Below are 14927 nucleotides of genomic sequence, written 5' to 3' on the forward strand. Positions count from 1 at the left end.
TAGAATTTTCTTTTCTTGACAAGGGTGGCAAAAGTCGACATCTACAAGGATGCGTGGGTAAAAACTGAACAGTTAATTGATTTAGTTTTCAGAGTGGTCTCCATGTTTCCTGCTTTGATTGTTTAACAGGAAATGAGCAGGGCCCTCTGATTAGCCGATTACACAAACTTTCGGTATTATGGCTATAACGACTTGGTAGTTCTCAGAAGTTTTTAATGGTCATATTTGAACAACAAAGTCATACTCAGATTGCTTCTCAGTCTCTAGTGGCTTGTAGACTACTCTGTTTTCAACATTTTTGCTAATCTTATGTGCTTTTCAGAAGAGATAGTAAGATCTGTTTCTTTAGCCTCCCTTTAAATTGCTAAATTCATTCAAGGTCACAGGGTTAAAACTCTAGTAGAGTCATTTTTTTTGGCCTTATTCTACAATAGATGTTAGTTTTAAGCTTTGAGTTTCAGAGGCATGATCTGGATTATTTTTAACCATTAGTAGAGCATCACAATTCCTAAAATATAGCCTTTTCTCTTGAGACAAAGCATAAAGCTTTCACTTCTTGGAATGACCTTTACAGTTTTGTTTAGTCTTAGTGAGCTTAACATTTTAATAAATCTTGGTAATCAGTATGGGCATATAAGAAAGAAAAATAGTTCAAAACTATAGATAAGGTTATGATATAATCTAACAGCCCAAAGTCATACTAACGTTTAGGGAAGCTAATGGTCTTGATTATTTATTCCCTTTGTCTTTTAAATACTCCCTGATTTTATACTAAGAAAACATTTTTTGGGAAGATAGTATCAGTCTTACATTTTTATAAAGAATAGAGAAGAAGAAGAAAGAATAACAGAAGGTTATTACATTATATAAGGACAGTATAATCAGTCACATTCATAGACAGAAGCAATCTAGAGATTATACAATTTGACAGTGTTTCACTCTGTTTGTATAATTGCTGTTACCACCATGAAAAAATTGGTAAATCTCAGAAGGAAAAACTGAGATAAATAAAACTGTTTTTGAAATAAGTATGAAAATATATTATCTAGCTTACACTAAAACAACATAATGATTTTTAGCAGCTATTGATAATAATTTTACTTTAGTTTACTTTTTAAGTGTTTTTTTTTTTCTTTCTGTAATTATTTTAAGAAGCATATTTCTGTCTACTGACCAAAAGAAAGATTTTTAAAAAGCTTGTGATTTGGTCTCTTTTATAATTCACATTTAGTGTGAGTAGATCAGCTTGAATATATTCTATTTGACTTTTTCTCTAGTGGAGAAGGGAAATTCATATGTTAACAATGATGTTTGTGGGGCCTGAGACAGTCAATCCCCAATGTGATCAATTCTACATATTTTTGAAATAGAAAATATGGTGGTTAACACAATAAATGAGATAGAAATAAATAATCTTGAGTTATGCATTCAGTATTTGTTTCTTTGTTTTTGTTTTTTGGTAAAACTGAGATAACTGACCAGAATTATACCAGAAGTGTTTTACAGTAATACTTTTATTGCTGTAATCTATTTAACAGATTATTACACTATATATGAATAACAAATAAATGTAACAGACCTTTCTTGCATAAAAATATAGATTTAAAGAAATCTCTAGTGTATACATTTTTAAACTTTTAGAAAAAGTGTAGCAAACAAATTTAAGTGAGTGAAATACAAACAAATAAAAATGAGAGAGAATTTTTTATTTGCTACCATTTGAGAAAGTGGTAGTTCCAGTATGAAGGTATGGAGGAAAGAATGTATGATGGTAAACCAGTATGCCTGAATGGCCCATTAGATTCCCTAATTTATATTAAGTTCAGTTTACTTAATTCACAGTTTAAGATGCTATTAAATTTGCTTAAAATTTGCAATGGTTTGTTATGTGCAAGTCAATGAGGTACTTACAAATTGTTGTTTGCAGAATTTAATTTCTACAAATAAAAAGCCCAGAGCTTAAAATTGATTACCCCCTCTTCAATGTTGCTTAGAGCAGTGAGTAATGGCATTAACAACAAAAGCAAAGAAGTGTGTTTAAATGCTATGGTTTCTAAAGAAATCAATAGAAAAAAACAATACAATTTTTTTATAAGTAAAATGACATTCATGGATTTATTCTGCACCAACGTGCATTTATTTTGACCCTTATATGTCACATATAGTTTTCTGTTAAGTTTGTACAGATTCTTGGTTTACATTCAACCCCTTAAGTATTTTAAATTGCTAATTTAATGGTATCATTGTATTGCAAAGATACCCGTAAAATGTTTGTAGTTTAACCATTTTAGTGATCAGTTTAATGTAAATTTATGTAAATTTTGTTATATTGCTAATAATAGAAACTTTATTATTATTATTTTTTAATTTAGGAGACATCAAACAGGAGCCAGGAATGTATCGGGAAGGACCCACATACCAGCGGCGGGGATCACTTCAGCTCTGGCAGTTTTTGGTAGCTCTTCTGGATGACCCTTCAAATTCTCATTTCATTGCCTGGACTGGGCGAGGCATGGAATTTAAACTGATTGAGCCTGAAGAGGTGGGTTTAGTAGGTTTTAATGAGGAAAATCAGATATTTTATAATATAAACATACATGTATTTGATTATTATGTCAACATGTTGGGGTTTTTTGTTGTTGTTTTTTTACATTTTAAAACTTTGGGGAAACCTTCTAAATTAGAAGATAGGGGTGAAAAGCACGCATACATTTAAAACAAACAAACAAAATGAATATGTTGCATGCTTGTTCCAGTTGAATACCATCATTAGCGCCAAGGCAAGGTTTGGGAAGTCTGTAAAGGAGCATCAGATTTGGGGACGTTTGACAATTTTGGGGAGAGAAAAGGGTTGTCTGCTGAGGTTCATTCAACTTGTTTTGACTTTGGAGGAATTGTTCTTGAGAATTAGCACTTATTATTTGGACACTCTTGATTTTGTTAAGGGGCTTGAAGGGGAATATTTAGAGACCAAAGTCTCTGCAATGAGGAATGGGGAGAAACAGCTGTGGGATATAAAGGCACGCAAGGGCCACAGTGAGAAATTGTCACTCCTTAAGTGTTTCATAGGAGACACAGGCCTGATAGGAGCATTGTTTCCCATTGATTGTTGATGACATATTTCAAGTCAGCTGGGCCATGCACAATCCATTTGAAGACAGGGATGAAGTGTAAAGTGTCATCATAATTCAAAAGAGATAATGAAAGGACAAAATGAGAGGATGCCTAATAGAGATAATATGGATAAATAGAACACAAATTCAACTAAACTGTTCAACTATCCTCCCCCTGCCCCTGCCACCACCCACCGCTCCCCCATCTCCATGCACATACAAAAGGAGTATTTTCCTGCAGAGCTCAGTTCAGTTTTTTTATTCCCAGGACTAACTTTAGGCTTAAGTCTACTGTTGTTACTACAGCATAACCCACTAATAGCATTTTGGACCCTTGTAGAAAGGTGACTGTTATATGAAATATTTGTCTTTTTAAAATGCTTTCTCTACTACTGTTAAAATTGACTTTAGTTTACATTAGCGAAGAAGGCAATGGGAGACTTTTAGCTTTGACTGATCATATTGACTATAGCGTCTAAACACCTCAGGAAGATATCCAGAAAATTTTTAACCTAAAGTGATTAGTTTCATATAGACTGGACATCTACAACCTTGGCTAATGGGCCTACACATCTTAAATTTTCTGCCTTATGAAACCACATATTAAATCATAATCTGATTATGTGCTCTATAAGGTCACATTACTTATTAAGATTTAGGAGATTATCTCATTCAAGTATGTATTAAAAGAAGTATGAAATAGAGGAGGTGGTTAGCACAATTAAGTCACCTCAGGATAGAGCAGTACACTAATAATACTAGGTAAGCTCTGCAGCTTTTCTCTTGCCTCCCCCTCCCCCATCCCCAAGCACACACATACAGAGGGCTCAATATCAGAATTCGAAAGTATCCATTATCTGGTCTGGGCTAAATGTTTGGGTGTTTGATTTTTGTAGTGTGTCTAAAGTTTAATTCGTCTGTCAAATGAAATTGGTTTTTATTTAGATGTACTTAAATGAGGTAAGTGAAAGAACCACAAAAATATGAAGCACTAACAAATTGAAACTAGGAACGCTTAATATAACATGTTGAAAGCTCTTTAACATGACAGAAATATGTGCTCTTTACTTCATGAAAGATGTTCATGATCATTGTAACAGTTGGTTCATGTTAGCGCTGAGTACATGTGACAGGAATTTACATCAAACAGTCATTTCCATCGTAAAGTTGAACAGAAACATTTTTAAATTTTTTTCATATATTAAGTTAGGGGAAATTACTAAATTATGTCAGTAATTATTGATCCATTCAGAAGAGTAAAAAATCTCATGCAAGTGATTGAATTCTCTATATAGCAACAACTGGCTTTTATGATGATCAAATTTAAATTAAGCAGAAGACTTAACTCACTGACCATTAAGTTCCATTAAATTCCGAATTTCTATAATTTTTAAAGGCAAGGAATACAATTACATCTGTTTCATACAACAACCAACATTTAGACACCTTGTCTGTAACAGACTCGTTAAGTAAAAAAGGGCTGTGTAATTCAGTCAGCAGACCATTTCCAAGTAGTAACTGACTCAGTGGCAGTTGTACAATAAGCACCAAATGTCTCCTAAGGCCTTTGTTCAAAATGAAGCCTTCCATTTCTGATTACTGCATTGTTCACCATCACAGTTGCTTCCATCAGGCCATGATCGTGCTGTTTATGTTTAAATTTCTTCTTTGCAAAATGTTTGTGAAATGTCTTCAGCCTGTGTGGCCTGCGTGCACCCTCTTCTACCACACAGCGGCTCTTTGGGGGACTGTGTCAGCACACACATGAGAAGGGGCCGTGAAGCTGACCTTGTTGGAAAGACTCATGGGTTCCATTTTTTTATATTCTTTCTGGGAGTTTAAAATGATATTGTGTGAGACTGCAGGCTGTGCTGGTTATCTGCTCAGTGTGTTTGGATAACTTTAGCAAGCATATCATCCTTAACATCTCTCCTTTTGAGATATTTGAGATAATGAGGTATTATTTTCGGATTAAACATAGATCTGAGGGAATTATTCCAAGGAACAGTTATTAACATCATAAAGCATCTATAAGACCTGGAGTGGAAGTTTTCAATGGTATTCAAACTTGTTGAGGTGGAAGAGTTACCAAGAAGTCTGAGTCAGGCTCTGATTGTGTGCGCGTGTGTGTGTGTGTGTGTGTGTGCGTGTGTGTGTATACCGTTGCATATTCAAGCATGATTTTTAAAAATAAATTGAGTAACACTTGAACTATTGCATTTTCCTATGTAATTTATTTGACAATAGGAGTGGATGCTATAGTGCCATCATCTTTTCACTTTCCTCATCTACAGCCAGTTTTCATTTGAAGAAGTATTATTGGCATTTTATCGCCACCATGGCATTCACTTCATGTAGAAAACGGTGCCTTGGCTTTTAGTGGTGCTGGATATTGTGGTGATTGGTGGATCCTATGTCAGGGCTGAAGGGATTTTCTTAGTTAGTGGGTGGTCTTACCTATCCTGGAAATTATTTATGTTAATTGTTCCTTTTAAGTTTCAGTCTTTCTCTTTTATCGTGCTAAGAATACTTAAAATGGTATCTACTCTCATCAAATTTTTAAGTGTACTGTATAATTATCGGCATTGTGCTGTACAGCAGATTTCTAGAACTTATTTACCTTGTGTAACTTGTCTGTATCTCTTGGGCATATTGGATGTCTCATTTCCTACAACTTTATGATGAATGTAACACTGAAACAGCTCTAAAAATATATTTTAAATATATTGATAAAATATGTCTACTAATATCTACAGTGATAAGAATTAACTGGTATCCTAAAAGTCAAACTCTGCTCATCTAAATATTAAAAAAATCATCTTTCTCTCCCAGAGACATCCACAATGTTTTGTTAAAGTTTGTTGCAAATATTTTACTTTCTAGGTGCATCCTGGTGAGTTTCCAGAAAGGAATAAGTATCCATAAATTGTTTTATTTAAGGAGATATGAATGATTTATTTTCACGTCTTCTCCAGGTTTACATGCTGTTCAGTTGCCATGTCTATTAGTCACTGATGTCCATTGTTAGGTTTTTTTGAAGACATTTTATTTAGAAAGCATTGATTTCATTTCTTATTGCTACCCTCCCATTTCACTATTGCTCAGGACATTTAATTAAAATGAGGTTTATCTTTGGAAAATTAAGATGTACCTGCCACTGTGATTGTCTGCTTGGATATATAGTCGTGTTCCTGTTACATCACAACTCTCTGCTCTTAAAAAAGAATACTGATGCATGTGACTACATTACATTGTATCTTCATTCAGGGAATACAAATTAGTGAGAGAGAAAATAGCAAGGATCAGTATTTTTAACATAAAACACACACACACACACACACACACACACACACACACACACACACACACACACACACACACACACACACTCTTTAAAAGAATAAAAAACCCCGGAGAAAGGTTATTGCTAATAAAGTGGAGAGACAGAATGATCTCTCTGAAAAGTGTTCTATTTTAGTATATGTGACATCGCAACAACTTGAAATTTCATGGACACGAAAGAAAACATTAACCCTATTAGATAATGCTCTCTTGGGGTTGGCTAGGTATGAGTGGCAGCTGCAGTTTCTGCTCAGACTAATAAAAAGTGGAAATTAATGAGAACGTGACTTTAGCTACACTAGTCTGTATAATGCTTCAGCTAGCCCAGGGTAGGGGTGAGGTGGGAGATACAGAAACACTGAGGAAAGAGGTTTTATTAAAGCCCCATAGAAGACTCTCTTTGCCAGATAAGTTGTTCCTCCAAAGCCACATTATAAAAGTCTGATGATTTTTTCACTTAACAACAAAGTGGACATTCTGCTATAGAGATTTTTGTTTGTGGACTCATATACATGGTGACCTTTTCCACTTCCTTCTTATTTTTAGCATCCAATTACTGTTCTCTAAATGAATGTTTAATTCCCCAGTTTAGTATTGGCTACAATTTTATTCTGATGCTGCTTCAGGCAATAAAAATTATTTGCGGCCCACATTATTAATTTGTATACTGTTTTTTTCTACTATACACACTATGCCGTTTCTTCAATCTTTTATTTAGTATCAAGCAGGATACCTTTTTTCTTTGGTTTATAGTAACCTCAAAAAACACCTTTGTACAAAGAGATCACTAAACTGCTCTTAATCTATAGTTTTTATCTGAAAAACTAAGCAGGAAAAAGCCACAGTATATCTCAATATGGGAAACGCCTCATTTTGGTGAATTGCAGTCTGTTTATTCCTGTTGTAAACACATTCCCTTATTTCCATTTCATTTCGTATCCAAAACAGTGGTAACAAAGAATTCTATTGTGATGTTTCAGAATGATCACTTCACACTCCAGGGTTAAAAAACAAACCAGGACACAGGGAATTCAGATTATGATAGTTTTTGCCTCTTTGATTTGGATGCGTTTTGGAGGAGTTGGAAGTAATTAATAAATTAGCTATTTTGTATGAAATATGTTGATAAGTTAATACTTAACACTACAATGTAATTCTGTTTTGGTGGCAGGTGGCCCGGCGTTGGGGCATTCAAAAAAACAGGCCAGCTATGAACTATGATAAACTTAGCCGTTCGCTCCGCTATTATTATGAGAAAGGAATCATGCAAAAGGTGAGCAGCTAATACAGCATTAAAATTCATTGAAATGTTGCGCATAAATCTGCATGTCATACTTTAAAAGCCACATATCCTTGCATTGCTGAAACAAGGTTTTCACTCACTTTAACATATGCTTAGCTCTTGGTTTTGCTATTACAAACCTTTCTATTTATAAATTCATAGGCATCATAGACAAATGTGTAATCACATATACAAAGTACTAGACTTTCTGGAAATTCCTACATTGTCGTGTTTGGTAAAAAAAAAAAAAAAAGGTTGTTTCTGTACCAGTATTGCATGTATACATCCTCAGAACTTGTTGATATTCTGCTACATTCTCGAGGTATACAATTTTGAAACGTTTTTGCTTATAGATTTCAATCCTAACCAGATTCTTACTTTTCTGTCTTTGTTCTGATTCTTAAAACACTCGGAACATTTCTTGTTCTCATTCTGAAAAACATTTTTCTTGCCTGAACATGCTAAACCATTAATTAAAAATAAGCATTTGACCTTAGTTTGTTGATAGAATGAAGTTAAATATATTTTATTTTATTTGAATTGAGTTTCTCTTAATATTTGAAAGTAGCTTTTTGAAAAAGAGTGAGATAAAACAAAAGAATGATATACTGAGGACATAGTATAAATTTTTTGAAGAAGATAATGAATAAAGATAAAATGTTTAGACATTTGTTATTATATCCTTTAACCTTGCATATGTGTTCAATCTACTTGTCTTGACTTTGAACTAAGTTTACAATTTATCCATTGTGAACATTACAGTTTTATTATGCATCCTTTGTTCATTTGGGAGGACATGAATAGTTATATATTACAGATTGTGGCATATTTTTATATTACCATAGTTATTCCAAGAAACACTAGACCAGTTACTACATGAAACTTACTAGAACAAAGGGAACAGCATCACTGAGTTTCTTAGACCGAAGGAAATCAGTGCCCTGAAGTTTGCCACCTCAGCAGTTAGAACTTCCAAGATGCTTAAAAGATGAGGCTGCTGTAGATTCCCAGTTGCTTCCTATGTCCCGATATCTCCCCTCAAAACGTATAACCATTTTCTCTGTGCTCCTCCTAGCTTCTCCATCTCAACCCTGGGTCATTTTTAATTCCTACCTTTCTATCATTCACCATTCCCATTTTCAACCTAGCCCTTTCATTTTCCTTTTGTTTTCATCACCATCTTTCTAATTCCAGCAGATCAGGTGGGCTGGCACAGTAGGTGCTCAGCAGTTCCCCATGGGTAGCAGTGCTCAACAGTGAAAGTAAATGCAGTCATGATTTAGGTTTGCATGCTAGCTTCTCATCGGATCACCCTTTACAACAGATAGCTAGTTTCTCCTACTAAGTGGTGGTGTTCTTACTTCATGAAGTTGTGATTATTAAATGAAATAATGTATTTGAGACACTTGCACTCTACCCGGCACAATAAAAGTCTTGGACAAATGGCAGCTCTGAATGAATCTCACACTGGGAAACTAGTGTGAGCTAAGGCATATTTTGCTTTCGTGTCTTGACCGTTATGCCACTTATTAAAGGGAGCATTCACAGAGAGCTAAAACGTATTATAAGACCTCTAATCACACCTCAGCTTTTAGACACGGTGTTTAAATATCTCCACGATGTCATGCCCAGTCTTAAACATTCGCAAAGGTGTTCATGCTTATGCTTCTTATTACTAGTATCACCACTTCCATGTTCCTATTTATTTATCCAGTTATCTCATATACCACTTGTTTACCTCTTATATAAATAAGGCAAGATGCTATGAAATAAATAATGTCATAGATATTGCTGCTCCTCTCACTTTTTCCCATTAAGGCTATAATTGCCAAAGTAAACTATTTGCAACTCTTTACTCATCAGCTAATATAGGATAGCAACATGCTGTATATGACAGACCTTTTGGGATATCACTGTATAATGTAAGAAAGAGTAGATCATTTAATGATGAAACGTGCAAAAGTCGAAGTCTGCTTGTAACTAGCACAACAATCAAGTCTTTTTACAATTTTTATGAACACACATATTAACTTTTCTTCCTCACATGTGTTGAGCCTTTCTGTTTGCTATTCCCAATTCCCTCATTATTTCACTCATTGTTCTGCTTTCTAGAATGTTTTACCTTCTCGTCTTTACCTGTTAACACATGTACCACTCATATGATAGATCATTATTTCTTTTGGCTTAATCCATAAACTTTAGTTTTCCTTCAGTATTCCTGTATTCTGAAATTTTAAAAGTTAAAACACAATTTAAATACCCAATCTTTCAAAGCACAGCTCAAAATATTCTTCCTTGTTTGATTCTGGTCAATCTTTCTTGCAGAATTCATGTTTTATCTATCTCAGCATTGCAATTCGAGTATATTTAATGTATAGGATTTTCCAAATTGTAATTAGAACATTAATAATGTAAGATGTTATTTCTCTAAGTTGGTTATCAGCCCTCGTTATAAACTCTGTGGCCTTTAATATAGTCTAATAAGTATAGTAATAGCCCTAAAAAGTGTTTATTCAAAGAAAAATGAAAGGAAGCTGTGAATCAAGGCAGAGTCCTTAAAGAGATTTTATAATCTTGATCACATGTTACACATTTTAATTCCCTATATTGATTTATCAAATCATTTCTAATTATAACCAATAGCAGCAGATTGGACAAAAAAAGCTCCAGTAGCCTAAAGCAAATACCTTTTTCTTCACAGCCCTAAACAAAACAAAGCAGGTTATTAAATGCTCCGAGCCTCTGAGGTATGCAAGCCATTTTTTTGTATTTCTCAAAATGCTTTGAACAAAGGACAAAAGGAAAACTAGGATTTAGTATCTTAGCTTTGTTTCTGAAATTATCTGTTTTTATTTTCATGGTAACTTCACCATTTCATCTTTATGAACTTAATTTCCTTTTAATAAAAGACTGAAATGAATAAATTTATGTCAGGCCCCCCTGTTTGCCATGCAGTGTACCTTAGACGTCCATCTCAATTTTACACAGACATTCTTTCCAGAGGAGCCAATTCCTGTCTCCATTTTACAGAAAAAAATAAGAAACAGAGAAGTTTAGGAAACATATCCAAATTCATAAAAACTAAGTGTTGACTATTTTCAAACCTAAGACTATTCAGGTTATTTGGGTTCTCTAAACTGGTACCTCTTACAGGGTAAAAACTCCAGGGCAAAAAAATATTCTAAATCTGAGTCCAGAACAGCAGTTGTTTCTTTTCTTCCAAACATATACAGATAGTTTCTAAACCACGAACTCACCATCCCCCCACATCACAAAGCAACTAGCAGTGCCTTCTTGATGCATAGGAACCCAGAGGTGATTAATTTTCACCTTCCTAAAATTACTGAACTCTGGGTACACACACAAGTTACTATCAAAGTTGATACAAAGACTATTTATCCACATACTCACACATACCCCCATCCCAGTTTTCAGAGCCTCAGCATTGTTTATTAATGGTGCTGAGGGGAAGGGGGACCATATATGTTTCACTCAGTTGTTTATAATTTCCTAGAGAAGCATTACTCTTCAAAATTTAAGTCTGGGGCATGTCATTCCCTACAAATTATGCTACTACTTTATTTCAAGCAGCTGTCACATTTCTTTTTCTCTTTTCCTCCCCATGCGTTGTGTACTTTAAATTCCTTTCACTTTTTTACACCTCTTACTTCAATTTGACACTTTATACACATCCTTAACTTCTATCTAATGCATCTTGTCTTCATTTTTAAAAGATGTACCCAGAATAATGCTGTCTTCTTGATCCATCTTTCATTTAAATAAGGCCATGCATCTTTCTTTTTTTTGATGAGAATACACAGTGGAAAAAATAGAAAAAAGAACCATTTTACCCTGTGAATCAGTGAATCACTAGTCTAGTCATATTAAGAATACAACACATTTTTCTTCTAAGGTTTGGAAGTTTAATTTTCTACAGTTTCAGAAATGTAATAGTAAGAAGGAGACTACACCTTAAAGGTCCAGTTAATTTTGCAAGTATAGATACTACCTTCTCAAACAAGGAAAAAAAAAAAAAAACTTCACTGACATATCCATGTGAAATCATTGATTTTTCCCCCTTCAAATAACAATGTAAGTTTATCTTTATATTTAAACAAGGAAACTGCTAAACTTTTTAGCTATGTCTAGAATGAATGTAAATATTTCTCAAGGTCAATATTTCGTATTTCCCTCAAATGAATCGTAGTTTATTCCACAAAGTAAAAACTTTTTTTAAAAATGAGTATCTGCTAACACTTGGTTGCTTTTTCTTTTATCCAGACTTTCTTATGTATTAAACCATGCTTTTGTTCTTTCCCTTCCCTTTCTTTCCCCATCTGGGATGCTAAAGATGTGTTTTTTTTTGTTTGTTTTTGTTTGTTTGTTTGCTTTTATTGAGGTATAATTGTCATATGATGTCACATTAATCTCAGGTGTACAACATAATGATTCAATATTTGTAAATGTCGTGATCACCACAGTAAGTCTAGTTAATGTCTGGCACCATACATAAGGATGAGTTTTTCTCTTCCATGTTTTCACCAGGTGGCTGGAGAGAGATATGTCTACAAATTTGTGTGTGATCCAGAAGCCCTCTTCTCGATGGCCTTTCCAGATAACCAGCGCCCGCTGCTGAAAACAGACATGGAACGTCACATCAACGAAGAGGACACGGTGCCTCTGTCTCACTTTGATGAGAGCATGGCCTACATGCCAGAAGGGGGTTGCTGCAACCCTCACCCCTACAATGAAGGCTATGTATATTAAGCCAAGTGACAGCCAAGCAGGGCCTCCTTGCTCTCTTTCCCTCTTTTTGCAAGATGCAGAGAATCTCTGAATTCTCTTCAATCTTTGTTTGATTTCTGTTGTTTGTATTTTATTTTTAAAATAATAATACACAAAAAGGGGCTTTTCCTGTTGCATTATTCTATGGTCTGCCATGGACTGCGCACTTTATTTGAGGGTGGGTGGGAGTAATCTAAACATTTATTCTGTGTAACAGGAAGATAATGGGTGAATGGGTGGGGGGAGTGGGGGATTACTTTTTACTTAGGCTTGGGATGGGGTCACACAGGTTTTAAGTATGATGAAGCTATATCATGTTTCTTTGATTTCATTACAACATAAGAAAATGTTCATTTTCTCTCGATATCTATGGTACAGTTAATTCACATTGTGTAAATATCCACTTGGAGACTATTTGTCTTGGGCATCTTCCTCTATCATTTCTGAGTCTCTGCAAGGTGTACAAAAAAATCTGTAAATGGCAGTTCAATTATTAGAAATAACTGTTTTAGAGATTGCATTTGCTGTTTTTGTTTGTTTGTTTTGCTTTATATATGACTCACAGAGGATAACCATATAATGGGTAATTCTCTCTGAAGTTGAGTAATCACCATGACTGTAAATGAGGGGCACAATTTTGGACTCTGGCTCCAAAATGAGTCACAGGCCAGTAGCATTACATGTATCTGTGTAATACAGGTGCCACCTTGCTGTTTAAATACAAATCATACTGTCAATTAAAAATTTGAAGCCCATTTCAGTTAAATAATAATATGTCATGGTCCTTTGAAATCTTCCTTTCAATGGTAAATCTGGGATCGCAATGAAGCAAAAGATTATCTGTGTCTTTTCACTTCCTTCAGCACATAAAAACATTATTTAATCAATAAGAATTAACTGTACTAAATCACATATTATGCTGTTCTAGATACAGCAAACACTCCTTAAGAAAAATATCCAATACACTAAATAGGTACTATAGTAATTTTTAGAGATGGTACCCATTGATATGCATTTAAACCTTTTACTGCTGTGTTATGTTGATAACATATATAAATATTAGATAATGCTAATGCTTCTGCTGCTGTCTTTTCTCGAATATTCTCTTTCATGCTGAATTTACTATTACCATTTATAAGCAATGCAGTTAACTACAGATAGCATTTCAGGACAAAATAGATGACTCAACCCATTTATTGCTTAAAAAAAATAGCTTATGCCATGCTATGCTATAAGCAGCTTTTATGCACATTGACAAATGAAGAGTAAGCTTCAGCTTGCTAAAGGGAAACTGTGGAAACTTTTGTAACTTTTCGTGAAGTGGAAAATTATTTACAAACTGTTAAAGTATATGAAGAAGTTGCTGTATGACATAGTGCTGGCACTGATATTCATCTTGTTTTGAACACTCATGTAAATGTGATTGGATTGTTTGAAAGAAGATTTAAAGATTTAAAGTTTCAAAGGTTTTTGTTTTGCTTTCATTTTGCATTTGGAGAAAATACTGAAAGCAGGATATGTCATTCTGTTCACCATGGAAAAAACCATAAGTAAATGGTGTTATAATATCTCTGAATGGCTTGCTAAATAATTCAAGCAGCAAACATGAGTTTTGTCCAATCCATCCAAATATCTCAGAGAAACGACAGTTTTTTAAGAGTCTATAGCAAAATGTTAAAAAAAATTCTAAGCAAATTTGAAATCAACTTATAAAAGTATTTCATAATGAGCACGGGAAAGATTATTGAAAGTTGATCTCCCAGCTACCTATTTTTCACATGTCTTTAAATCAAACAGTTATTGGGAAATCTACGTACCATAACTGATACTATTCACATATAATCCTACAAAAAAATTCTAATTTCAACATACATATGTTACCTTTGGTTTTAATGATTGTCCTGCACATAAATTATATATCATTAAGCCCATTCTGGGCTAGTAAGTATGCCTTAAAAATCAGAACTTCCCCCCAGCACCCCCACCCCACTATGCTCATGTGGCTATTTACGGTATTTAGAATAAAAACAAATTTTAAAATATTCAGCTAAAGTTTTATTGGAAAGAAAATGGACATATTTGGAGAAATTAAAGGAGAAATTGAAAATGGGTCTTTCGAATATAATCTAAATGAAAGTCGTATCAAGGATTTCTTTTCTATTCCTTCACTTTTTTTCCTTTTCTTTTTTCTTTTTAAAATTCTATTTTTAGTTTGCCAGTGGGGAGGAATAGGGCTATGAATTATCTTAAGGAATCAAAGGAGGAACTGTTATTAATTATATAATATTTAAGGACATATTATATAATTTACTGTTTAAGGTAGTGACTCACTGAACAAAATAAGTAGTTGGCCAACATTAATGATATTTCCAATACAGAAAGGTTTAAAACATTGCTTTATACAC

At 34.0% G+C, this 14927-nt stretch overlaps 1 protein-coding gene across 8 annotated transcripts in view; it reads left to right on the forward strand.

The window, feature by feature from the left end:
- The window catches only part of ETV1 (ETS variant 1), an 85276-nt gene extending 71082 nt beyond the window's left edge, over positions 1 to 14194 (forward strand). For all 8 annotated transcript variants that reach the window (XM_023532879.1, XM_023532895.1, XM_023532894.1 and 5 more), the window contains 3 exons: positions 2373 to 2542; positions 7627 to 7728; positions 12283 to 14194. In XM_023532879.1, the coding sequence (XP_023388647.1) occupies positions 2373 to 2542; positions 7627 to 7728; positions 12283 to 12504 (494 nt within the window). In that variant the 3' untranslated portion in view covers positions 12505 to 14194. The remainder of the gene's footprint in view (positions 1 to 2372; positions 2543 to 7626; positions 7729 to 12282) is intronic.
- Positions 14195 to 14927: the final 733 nt, after the last annotated feature.

This window comes from Pteropus vampyrus, unplaced genomic scaffold (assembly GCF_000151845.1).
Source record: "Pteropus vampyrus isolate Shadow unplaced genomic scaffold, Pvam_2.0 Scaffold4, whole genome shotgun sequence".
In the NCBI taxonomy this organism is placed as follows: domain Eukaryota; kingdom Metazoa; phylum Chordata; class Mammalia; order Chiroptera; family Pteropodidae; genus Pteropus; species Pteropus vampyrus.